Genomic DNA, 13,162 nt, shown 5'->3' on the forward strand with positions numbered 1-13,162 from the left:
GGAGGGAGGGAGAAGGGGGGGGGGCGTTGTTGGGTGAATGAATGGGACCAGAGACCTGAAGTGAACCATTACCCTGTCTGTCCTGTCCGTCATCTGGAATAATAAGTCTAACCATCTCACATTCCCATCCCTTCGTCTGTTGATTTGTAGATCTAATGGCCTTTCCTCTTCTCGCTTCTTTTGATATGCACTGATGATTTCTGCACCGCTTTCATTTGTCCTTGTTTGGAAGTTTTGCTGTATCTGTATATACGTTCCACCACCCTGGCCAGCTTTCGAACATCAGAACATGGGATCTTCTTCAGTTTATAGCTGACGGAGATCTAATTTCCCATTCTGATAAAGTAAAGCAGAGGTTCTGAAGGTTCCTCGGCTGTGAAATCCTGAAGTTCAAAAGATCTTAAGGAGGCTTTCCACCATTTAATTTAACCTCCTGACACCAAACCACATCTCTCCGTCTGGTCAGAGTGGTTGGTTTTGTGAGGAGAAGTGAGAAAATCCAGATTATGAGCCTTCGTAAACCTTAACCCAAACATAAAGGTGCTACAGAAGGTTCTTCTTGAGTGAGGCCATAGAAGAACCACCTATGGCTCTATAAAGAACCATATTAGAGAAAAGTGTGAGCGTGAGGAACCTTTAAAAGACCCAGAAATGCTCACTTAAAGCCTGATGGTTCTTCTAGAACCAAAAGTGGTTCCTCTATGGTGTCGCTCCAAGAACCTGTTGTAGAACCTTTTTTTTTGTTGGTGGGCCCTTAAGCATTGCTGTATTTATGTTATTTGGTTCTAGAGCTGACTTGACACCTAGACGTGACACCCAGCTTATTCATGTGGTCTCTTGTGAACCCCTCGTTCATCATGACTCTGACTGTAGCCCGTGGCTTCATGAGTAGATATTGTGTTTGTGCTACAACCTTCATCGCTTTCCCTCCAACTGACCAATTGTTTGCTCAACCACTTGACCTGTACCACTCTCTACTGTCCATTAAACACTTAATATAGAAACTTAATACAAATAAACATTGTGAAGAACCGGATGACTGGTGTGCTCCTGTACCGCTCTGTTAGCTTCACTTTACGCTAACCCACATGTGTCCTTTTTTCGGGAAACGGTCCAGATCCTTGAGTAGGTGTTAAGAGGACAGCGTTAGCAGCGGGACGTTTTCTCCTGAGCTTGCAGCGAACCCCCGACCCCGCTAGAGTGTATTGATCTGTCAGTGGGATTTTATTTAATTGTTTTTTAAAGCCAGAAAAGTTGAGGAGAGCCATCAAAGCAGCTGCCAGCAAATCTGCTGAGGACCTCAAGCTGCAATGGCTTGTGAAGTGGTCATCATAGCGGAGACTCTGACATTGAAGAATTACAGAAATAGCCTGATGGGGGGAAAAAATGTAACCCACACAATTTTCTTTCCTTTACTAAATATTGTCAGTTAATCAATCAACCAACACTACTGTCTGAAATTTGCACGGGAGCTACGAGGCTAATGTAGCTAATAAGCAGTGGAAGCTTACAGGGCAGGGTGAGGGAAGACGGGCCCATTTTTACTTAGCTGTTCTCTTGGCAAGGCAAAACGAGTCCCATCCACATCCTTATTTCAAAACGGAAATGATGATGGTAGCATTTTTCTGAAGGTCAGCGTTCATAAGGCATAAATAAGCCTTTCATAACAACTGACTTACAGCCTGCATAGATATTAATACTACTATTACCATCAGTACTAGTACCACTACTACTACTACTATTACCACCACTACCAGTACCACCACTACCACTACTACTACCACTACCACCACTACTACTACCACCACTACTACTACTGTTACCACCACCACTACCACCACTACCACTACTACTACCACTACCACCACTACTACTATTACCACTACTACCACTACTACTACTACCACTACCACCACTACTACTATTACGACCACTACCAGTACTACCACTACTACTACCACCACTACTATTACCACCACCACTACCACTACTACTACCACTACCACCACTACTACTATTACCACCACTACCACTACTATTACCACCACCACTACCACTACTACTACCACCACTACTACTACTATTACCACCACCACTACCACTACTACTACCACTACCACCATTACTAGTACCACTACTACTACTACTATTACCACCACTACCAGTACTACTACCACTACCACCACTACTACTATTACCACCACTAGTACCACTACTACTATCACCACTACCACCACCTCTACTACTACTGCTACTACTACTACTACCACTACTACTATCACCACTACCACCACCTCTACTACTACTGCTACTACTATTACCACCACTACCAGTACTACTACCACTACCACCACTACTACTATTACCACCACTAGTACCACTACTACTATCACCACTACCACCACCTCTACTACTACTGCTACTACTACTACTACCACTACTACTATCACCCCTAGTACCACTACTACTATCACCACTACCAGTACCACCACTATTACTACTACTATCACCACTAGTACCACTACTACCAGTACTACTACTATTAATATCACCACAAGTACCACTACTATTATTACCACCACTACCAGTACTACCACCACTATTACCACCACTACCAGTACTACTACTACTATTACGACTATTACCACCACCACTACTACTATCACCACTATTACCACAACTACTACTATTACAAGTACCACTACTACCACCACCCCACTAGTACCACTACTACTATTACCACCACTACCACTACTACTACTACCACTAGTACCTCTATTACCATAACTACTACTATTGCGACAAGTACCACTACTACCACCACCCCCACTAGTACCACTACTACTATCACTATTACTATTACCACTAGTACAACTACTGCTACTACTACTAGTACTACAACTACTACTACTGCTACTGTTACCACCACTACTACTAGTATCTACTACTACTACTACTACTAATAGTATCACTATTGCTACCACTACTACTACTACTATTATTACCACCAACACAACATTAATCAGGGATGATCATAAACTAGTAATCATAATCAGGATTTGATGAAAGATTTGCTGGTGTGTTTCTGACAAATGAAGTAGTCACCAGAAAACTCTTACCCACTTAATTTAGTATGCTACTATATAGCAATCCAGGGTTGTGATGCTAGTGTCTGATGTAGAGGACAGCCATTAACAGCTGTTTGGACATTTCAGAGTTGGTGGCTCTGCTCTAATGCTAGGCGATCTGACTGCGGCCCAATGCGCAGTAGTCCATCATGTCCATGTAAAGCAGCAAGCCGATTAGCCAGTGAAGACACGTTCGTTCCAGAAATCCCTGCTGCTGTTCCATTTGTTAACACAATCCCCCCCATACTGCCCGTAATCCTGCGCATCTGTTGTTAATGCTGTCCAAATCCATCTGAGACCGGGTGCCACGTTTGGGATGGCTGTTCTGAAGCCATGCCTGTTAGCGTTCCTCAGAACAAACGTGGGTTTGTATCTACAGGAGAACTACTTACATATGGAAGCCCACTTCAGCTGATCATCCAGCTGGTTCTCAAAGGGTCGAGTGAGCACAGGCATGTATAAACTACTAGAGACTAGTACCACTAGTACCAACACTACCAGTACTACTACTACCACTACCACTATTACCACCACTACCAGTACTACTACTACTACTACTACCACCACTACCAGTACTACTACTACCACTACCACTATTACCACTAGTACCACCACCACTACTATCACAAGTACCACTACCACTATTACCACCACTACCAGTACTACTACTACTACTACCACTATTACCACCACTACCAGTACTACTACTACCACTACCAGTACTACTACTACTACTACTACCACCACTACCAGTACTACTACTACCACTACCACTATTACCACTAGTACCACCACCACTACTATCACAAGTACCACTACTACTATTACCACCACTACCAGTACTACTACTACCACTACCACTATTACCACCACTACCAGTACTACCACTACTACTACCACCACTACCAGTACTACTACTACCACTACCACTATTACCACCACTACCAGTACTACTACTACTACTACCACCACTACCACTACTACTACCACCACTACCAGTACTACTACTACCACTACCACTATTACCACCACTACCAGTACTACTACTACTACTACCACCACTACCAGTACTACTACTACCACTACCACTATTACCACCACTACCTGTACTACTACTACCACTACCAGTACTACTACTACTACTACAACTACCACCACTACCACTATTACCACAACTACTACTACTATTACCACTAGTACCACCACCACTACTATCACGAGTACCACTACAACTATTACCACCACTACCAGTACTACTACTACTACTACCACTACCACTATTACCACCACTAGTACTACTATTACCACTAGTACCACTAGTACCACCACCACTACTATCATGAGTACCACTTCAACTATTACCACCACTACCAGTACTACTACCTCCACTATTACCACCACTACCAGTACTACTACCTCCACTATTACCACCACTACCAGTACCACTACTACTACTAGTCCCAGACGTGAGTAAAAGTACAGGTGCTCTATCAGCAAAGTAACTTGAGTAGAAGTAGAAGTTTTGGTACTTAAGTACTGCAAGTAGTTTATTCTTAACTTTACTACTGAAGTACTGAAAGTAAAAGTACAGTACTATGTTCTGTAGTTCTTATAGAAAGCAGTCAGAAGTTTGAGTATCATTGTTTATATTAGTTCAGATGCACAGAGAACTAGTGGCAACAGTGGCAAGGAAAAACTCCCTTTGGGTCGAGAGGAAGAAACCTCAACCAAGACTCCAACCAAAAGGGATCAAGAGCCAGGTCAGGGAAAAAAACTGTGCAGCACATCTAGAAGCCATCCCTTATGTGACTGCAGTGTCCTGCTGTGGGCCTCGAAGCCTGAAAATCACGGTTGACCCCTGAACTGACACTGACCAAGTGAGCTGCCGGCCACCTAACCTCCAAATGCTCCATGAGCATTGTAGGTAAGGCTGCCCACTGCTCCCGGCATGTGTGCTCACTGTCCCCCTAGTGTGTTAAAGGCGTTAAAGGTGTCTTGAGTCTTGAGTGGCCCAAGGTGGCCTTTATTCATACACACATACACGCCCACCCATCACCAAATATAGCCTGACTATAGCCTGAATGGGGCTCTGCGGGAGTCCCTTGGGCTTTTAACCCTGTGTGCTCACCTCCATGTTTCTCTTAGCCAGGTGTGTGGTCTTAGGACGTGGCCCAGACCACTAAGGGGGCTGGACCACAGCTCCCCCGCCTCCTCACCTCACCACAGCGTGCAACACAAATGGTGATTGGTTCTGCTCTATTCTGGTCTGAGGAAACGTCATCATCCCACTATTTTCTGAAGATAGCATAAATTCATTAGGAGAAAAATGATGAACACGGGATCGAAGAACATCGCTCACGCCGATCAGAGGCCTGTAAGCTCCGCACATGACTCATATCTGAACTGTGAAGCGCACTCAGCCTCAAAGCTAGTCATCATGTGGGAGCTGCCGTACCCACGGCATCTAATTCTGATCTTTAACGGGGAACAAGAAAGCCTGGGCCTAGCGACGATCAAACGGCCGAGCTGAGAGAAAAAAAACAACAACCCAGGAATGAAAGTATCGCCCACGTTCAAGAATCCACGGCAAGACGATGGAGTCCGAATCAATAGTAGTGATTCATCCGCTCAAGCTGGATTCGCCAGATATCTGGAGACAGCAAACACTTTGGTGTTCTTCACATCTGTGGGAAATCAGGGCACTTTCATGGTTGGAATTTCAGAGGAAAAGACATTCAGGAATTCACGGCACTGGCCACTTTATTGGAAACATCTGCCCTGTGTGCTTCCACTCACAGTACTTCATCCCTGCTCCACCATGTTGGTCCACTAGCCCTTCAGCAGGGGTGAGTTTCTGTCCATAGAGTCGCTCTCGGGGCAAGTAGACCACTTTCCACCACAGTCCCACCACTGTGTCCGGTAGACTGCACCAGTACCAGCGCCATACATGCTACCATATCAGTGAAGCTCCTGTGCTGAGAACCACTATTTCAATAATGATATCTGGTCAACAGTGAACCCTGTGGTCACTGACCAGTGATGAAATGTGTGTGATTGGGTGTGTGTGGGGGCGGGGGGGTGCAGTGCCAGCAGATGGGCTTCGGTCTGTATGAAACGCAACATACTCCGAATGAAGGCCATGTGCTGTCATGCCCTGTCCTGTTACTGGTCAGTGACCACAGGGCCGCTGTTGACCAGATAATATTCGACGGCTGACATTACTTATTAGCCTGCTGTGCAAACCAAGAGCGTCCACAAGCTGGGGGGGAGGGGTCTCCATAAGGTCTCTTTGGACAGCATGTAGTCCAGTTACACAGATACGCTCCATTGAAGTGTCCAGTGAGTGGAAACCCAAGGTAGGGGTTTCCAATAAAGTGGCCAGTGAGTGGAAACCCAAGATTGATGTTTCCAATAAAGTGTCCAGTGAGTGGAAACCCAGGGTAGGGTTTTCCAATAAAGTGGCCAGTGAGTGGAAGCAGAAGATAGGTGTTTCCAATAAAATGGCCAGTAAGTGGAAGCACAAGGTAGGGGTTTCCAATAAAATGGCCAGTGAGTGGAAGCAGACCATCGCTGTTTCCAATAAAATGGCCAGTGAGTGGAAGCACAAGGTAGGTGTTTCCAATAAAATGGCCAGTGAGTGGAAGCAGAAGATAGGTGTTTCCAATAAAATGGCCAGTGATTGGAAACCCAAGGTAGGGGTTTTTACTAAAGTGAGTGGAAGTAGAAGGTAAGGGGTTCTAATACAGTGGTCAGTAAGTGAAAGCCCAAAATATGGGTTTTTAATAAACTGGCCAGTGAGTGGAAGTACAAGATATGTGTTTCTAATAAAGTGGCCAATGGACGTTAAGTATAGAGTATATGCTAAACTGATTAAAACCATCCAAACAGAAGCTCTGAAAGGTAGGCCGCCTTTCTCAGGCGACTGCTGGCGGCTCGTTCGTCGTTCTCCGCCGAGCAATTAGAAGAAATAAACCAAGTGCTGTCCCTCGCAGATGTGCTCGCTGTCTCGCTGCCTGACAGCTCGGCACTTCTCAACCGAAGATCAGAAGGCAGATTTCAGATCGCCGGCCTTTATTTATGGTGGCGGTTAATAACGGCGACGGCTGCTGGCGCGTAAATCTCCGTCAGCTCGCTTAATTTGTGGCGTGCTTCAGAGGAGGATGGCGAATGTAGTTGTCACACAGAGTAATACATTTCCCCATTACCCCAGTGCCGCTGATGTAGCACCACGAAAGCAATTTTCAGCGGGGGGCAGGGCTGCTGTCTGAGGTTTCCCCCTGCCAAAGCCCCATGAATCGATAGGCCAATTTAGGAGAGGGCTGCTCTTTGCTGTTCCTCAAGCCGATGGACTCACAGGCGAGTCTCTGAAGGGACCCGGCAAAGCACGCACACACCAGGCTCCGGGGAAACGCTCCATGTTTTGCTTCAATCGCATTCCTGGTGACCTTTCCAATCCCCTGGCCTTAAAGGTGGGAGGGAGTGTGTGTGCCTCAAATAACCTCCCCGCACACTCCAGCCCGGTCTGGCCCGAGACCTGTAACATGGTTCGGTTTGAGGTACGAAGGTCAACCACCAGTCAGAAGTTTGGACACATCTGACTGATTGCTTCTTAAAAGTTTTCCTACAGGCCTGTTTCCAATAAAATGGCCAGTGAGTGGAAGCAGAAGATAGGTGTTTCCAATAAAATGGCCAGTGAGTGGAAACCCAAGCTAGGTGTTTCCAATAAAATGGCCAGTGAGTGGAAGCACGAGGTAGGTGTTTCCAATAAAATGGCCAGTGAGTGGAAGCAGAAGCTAGGTGTTTCCAATAAAATGGCCAGTGAGTGGAAGCACAAGGTAGGTGTTTCCAATAAAATGGCCAGTGAGTGGAAGCAGAAGCTAGGTGTTTCCAATAAAATGGCCAGTGAATGGAAGCACAAGGTAGGTGTTTCCAATAAAATGGCCAGTGAGTGGAAGCAGAAGATAGGTGTTTCCAATAAAATGGCCAGTGAGTGGAAGCAGAAGATAGGTGTTTCCAATAAAGTGGCCAGTGAGTGGAAGCAGAAGATAGGTGTTTCCAATAAAATGGCCAGTGAGTGGAAACCCAAGATAGGTGTTTTCAATAAAGGGGCCAGTAGGTGGAAGCACAAGCTAGGTGTTTCCAATAAAATGGCCAGTGAGTGGAAGCAGAGGATAGGTTTTTCCAATAAAGTGGCCAGTGAGGGGAAGCAGAAGGTAGGTGTTTCCAATAAAATGGCCAGTGAGTGGAAGCACAAGGTAGGGGTTCCAATAAAGTGACAAGTGAGTGGAAGCAGAGGATAGGTGTTTCCAATAAAGTGGCCAGTGAGTGGAAACCCAAGATAGGTGTTTCCAATAAAGGGGCCAGTAAGTGGAAACCCAAGATAGGTGTTTCCAATAAAGTGGCCAGTGATTGGAAGCCCAAGATAGGTGTTTCCAATAAAGTGGCCAGTGAGTAGAAACCCAAGGTAGGTGTTTCCAATAAAGTGGCCAGTGAGTGGAAGCACAAGGCCGGTCTGGCCCGAGACCTGTAACATGGTCCAGAGGTACGTAAGTCATCTACCAGTCAGAAGTTTGGACACATCTGACTGATTGCTTCTTAAAAGTGTTCTTAACTAAGTTTAATGAGCTCAGCACTAACAGCAGCCCTGCCAGAAGGCATGTAGAGCTTTGTAAAGGTCTACATTACAAAGCACACATGCTCTTCTAAATGTCAGAGCAGACACCAGCTTTGGGCAGGCAACCTTTAGCAGGACATTTGCATGTTTCTTCTCGCAGCTGATGATAAGGAAAGGACAAAGGATGTCCGCTTTGACCCCGCAGGCCGGGCCGTTGGAGATATATACGCCGGGCTTGAAGTGAGGTGAGAAAAACTCTTACCCCAGATGACTCAGCTGGATGGTGGAGCACCTTCAGGTCTTCTGGTTTTCTCCCACCTCCCAAAATCATCAATGGTAGGTGAACTGGCTATGCTAAATTGCCCCTGGGGGGGTATTCCTGCCTTGTGCCCAATGATTTTGGGAAGGCTCCAGAACCTCCACGATCCTGACCAGGAAGAAGCAGATAAGAAGATGGATGGATGGTGCCACCATATTGCCACCATATTTAAACTCTTCAAGTTTTGGATGGAAAGAAGTGGTTTCAAATCTTGACACACCCCTCAGAAAATTGTCCAATCAGGATCAGGATTCCCCGCTGTGGGATCTAGGTAGATACAGCTAAGTGAGCTCTTGCATTGGTTAGGGTCGAGGGTTTATTGGTTTATTGGTTTTGGTCGAGGGTTTGGTCTTTTAAAACTCAAGGGCTTTTCAAATTCTGCTTTGGCTAAGCTACATTACAGAGCTAGTGCATTTGTAATGCTGACAGTGGACGTAGTCGGTTCGCTAGTGTGGTTTGATTCGTACAGATCAGCTTAACCCTGTAATTATCCATATATGTCCTTGCATTTAACGATATTATACTCAATTAGCAACTGCTTCCAGTTCTGTTGCAGCTGAAAACCCAGACAAAAGCATCCAATTGCGTCAATCTTTCGCTAACATGCTAACATTCGTATTCCTTCTAATTAGAATTGGGACAGGGTTCACCACTGAGCCAAGGCATGTTTGGAGACGGTAGTTTGCGTAGTTAGCTTTCTCTTTAGCTTTCCACTGAAGCTACAACTCTGTAGATACACAGTTATCTATAAAGCATGTAAAAAAAAGTTGTTGGGCAGTTATTCCCAGGCATACTAGGCCGGGCTTCTCGTAACTAAAGGTCAGGTCACCGTTTAAAAGCCATCATTTAAATCACTAATAAAATCAGACAGGATCCAAAACCTGACTTTTTAGCTTTTCAGGACTGGATTAGCCATGAAGTTGGGCATTACGAGAACTCCCATTCATACCAGTGCCTGGTCTCCTTATTTATAACGGAAAATTAAGGCTAATCTCAAGCTACACACTGAGGCTTTGTCCATTTTACAGGGTTTACAGTAAGTCCTAGCCACATCGAGAAGTCTACACAGCCTTAATGAATGAATGAATGACCTGGCTGTGGTTGGTTGGGCATGTTTCTCAGGCTATTGGCTGACCATTGACTTCCAATAGTTTGTTAGCGACATTAGCCTCTTGCACCAGTTTACATTTACATCTACGACATCTAGCGCTCTTATCTTTGCGCTACGACGCTCTTATCTCTCTTGAACATCCAAAGCTAGTGTCGATAGAGGTGATTCTGCTGCTGGGACACTCAGGAGGGGTTCGTTCCACCACCTCGCTGCCGGGTTGGAGAATAATCTGGGTGCTTGTCCTCCATGAGTACTGAAAGACGGTGGGTTTGAACCGAGCCGTACTTAAAGAACGAAGGGCTCCTGGACCACTGCCATCGGAAAGGGAGGAGCTGGACCACTCTGGCTGCTACAGTGACCTGGGTAATCCTCAGATTTGGCTAATGGACTACTGATCTGGGCTGAATTGTGTCGATTAGATTTTTTAGCAGGCCTCCCTGGTGGGGAGTGTGTGTGTGTGTGTGTGTTTGTGTGTAAAGCTGCATCGATGCAAAGAGGGGTCTATATGTCCAGTGTCCAGTAAAATATGACGGCCCAAAAGCGTATAAGCATTGACCTCCATTCCACTGTAATCCCCACCGTCTCCTCCTCGTGGCTCCTGGAAGCCGTCGATAAGGCAGCGTCCTCCGCGCCATTTGCAGCAGCGCTGGACAGGAAAACGTGTGAACCACACGCAGCAAAACTGGGCGATACGGTTTGGGGAACAGCCTTTTATTAATCGATTGGAACTGCATGGTCAATTCTTTATTGGAGTGACACAGCTGTGAACACCCTGTCCGAATGAACGGAAAACAACAAAAACAAAGAAAAGATGAGGATCATTGGTCAAATAAAGTGTAAAAGGGGGGAGGGGGTGGGTGGTTGGGGAGTGAGTGAGTGAGTGAGTGGGATTTGAGGAGTGGGGTGGGTGAGGCTGGGTGGGGATGGTGAAAATAGACTCATCTAATCAAATATACTGGCATATGATCTCACAGCATTCTTCATCGTCCCTCTAGACAAAAGAGGACCGATGCAAAGCTACAGTAACAGATTGCACCCACACACACCTCCAACATATTCACATAGAACCGGGTTCTCGTTCTTTAAGGGGATTCTCTTCGGATTGTCTCACGTTTTTTTTTTTTTTTTTAATTTAATTAATTATTTATTTATTTCTCTCTGTGTTTTTTTTCCCTGTAGAGGAGCATCACTGCAATGCAGCAAAAATAAATCTAGTGAAGACAAGAGAGCGTGCCCTGCGGACACTACCTAGTGCACTACGCGTAGGGAGGGAGCAGAAGAGAGGGGGGTGGGGGTGGGAGGGCTTAATGAGCAGACCCTTTTTTTTTTCTTTTTCGTTTCTAGTGCAGCGGGAGGCCGGCTATTAAGGGTCGCCTCCCCTGAACGTTCAAAAATAATAGTAGTAATAATAGTAATAATAATAATAATAATAATAATAATAAAATGAGTATTTACCTTGTAAACAACCAGTGGTAATTTACACCTGAATTAACAGTTTCAGCTCGTCTGCCCCTTAAAGTCATATGCTCACAACATAGGTTAGATACAGTACAGCATAAAGCAAAAAATTATTTCATTTTTTTTCTCTCTTCTCATATTGCACCATCAGAAGAATGGGACACAAATAATCGTCAAACCAAAGACTCGATTTCCTAGGTTTAAAAAACAATATATGTGCAAACATGACTAAGGACTTTATTAATTCAGATCAAAACTGTGTTTTTTTCCCTGTAATACCCACAAATAAAAGTGATTTCTCATTTAATATATATATATTTATATATTTATAGTCATAAGAATACTAAATCTTCACATTTGATCATTTCATAGTGGAAAAAATTAGCAGCTGGACCGCCCAGCCATTTAGCGTTTTTATCTTTATCATCATCATCATCATCATCGGCGTCGTCTTCATCTACATCTTCATCTTCATCATCATAATCATTGTCGTCGTATTTTATTGGTCAGTCCCCCATGCACCCATAGGAAATTTTTTTTTGAAAACTTTAAAACAATCTGAAAACAGTGACAACTTTGGAACAGTGGTGATCACTCTCTCGCTCTTTCTCTCTCTCGCGTGCGCGCTCTCGCAAAAAGAGGGAAAAAAAATCATTCCTGTTTTTTTTTGTTTTTTTTGTTAGCAATTACACAAATAAATTTCAGTAGAAAAACAAAAACGAAAAAAAAAACTAATGGGTTCCCAGTCATCAGTTTGTGCACACTAAATGCTAAAGTAAATAATAATAATAATAATAATAATAATAATAATAATTCTTAAATAAATTATGTTGGCAATCTCCGTTCGGAGCAAAACATTTTTTCCAAGAAGTGAATTCACATGTTTTAAAAAAGCTTAAAAGAAAGTAAACATTAGGAATTGGATCGGCCCGTCCGGGAGGAAAGGCGTCTATGTACAACCGCTTGAGTCCGCTTTTTGCTCTGAAACTGAACGTGGGTGTGTGGATGTGTGTTAATGTGTGAATGTGTGATGTGTGTATCTGTATGTGTGAGTGTATCCGTGTGTGTGCGTGTGTGTGCGTGGTGGTGTTGTTGAAGTCCGGTCCGTGCGCTGGGTTATACCAGTGTGTAGGACTTTGCGTAGGGATTGCTGCTCTGTTTTAAGTGTCCTCTGGAGTCTAAGAGGGATTCCTGCGAGGTGCTGAGTTTGGCCGCCTGGGCCAAGTCCGAGCCGGCCTCCCTCTGGGGCAGTGTGGAGGCGGAGCCCGGCTGCCACTGCTGAGCGTCCCGGCTGGCCGGCGCCTCCATGGGCGTGGGCTCCAGCAGGCTGGGCCGCTTCAGCGAGCGGCTCTTCTGAGGCTCCAGGCACGCCTGGCCCAGTGAGGCCTCCCGGGACCCTCCCGACGCGCCCCGGTTCAGCAGGAAGTCCATGCGCAGATACGGCGGCAGGTGCACCAGCTCGCCCCCTGGGGGAAGACAGAGATAGTGGTGTCAGGGAGTGTGCGACCGAGTGCGAGACTCTTACAAGGAGC

General features: G+C 45.4%; 1 protein-coding gene across 1 annotated transcript in view; it reads right to left on the reverse strand.

Annotated features, from left to right (window-relative positions):
* Positions 1 to 12,030: 12,030 nt before the first annotated feature.
* The window catches only part of dscama (Down syndrome cell adhesion molecule a), a 117,627-nt gene continuing 116,495 nt past the window's right edge, over positions 12,031 to 13,162 (reverse strand). Inside the window, exon 33 of the mRNA XM_072658712.1 lies at positions 12,031 to 13,096. Coding sequence (XP_072514813.1) covers positions 12,747 to 13,096 — 350 coding nt within the window. The 3' untranslated portion in view covers positions 12,031 to 12,746. The remainder of the gene's footprint in view (positions 13,097 to 13,162) is intronic.

This window comes from Salminus brasiliensis, chromosome 16 (assembly GCF_030463535.1).
Source record: "Salminus brasiliensis chromosome 16, fSalBra1.hap2, whole genome shotgun sequence".
Taxonomy (NCBI): Eukaryota; Metazoa; Chordata; class Actinopteri; order Characiformes; family Bryconidae; genus Salminus; species Salminus brasiliensis.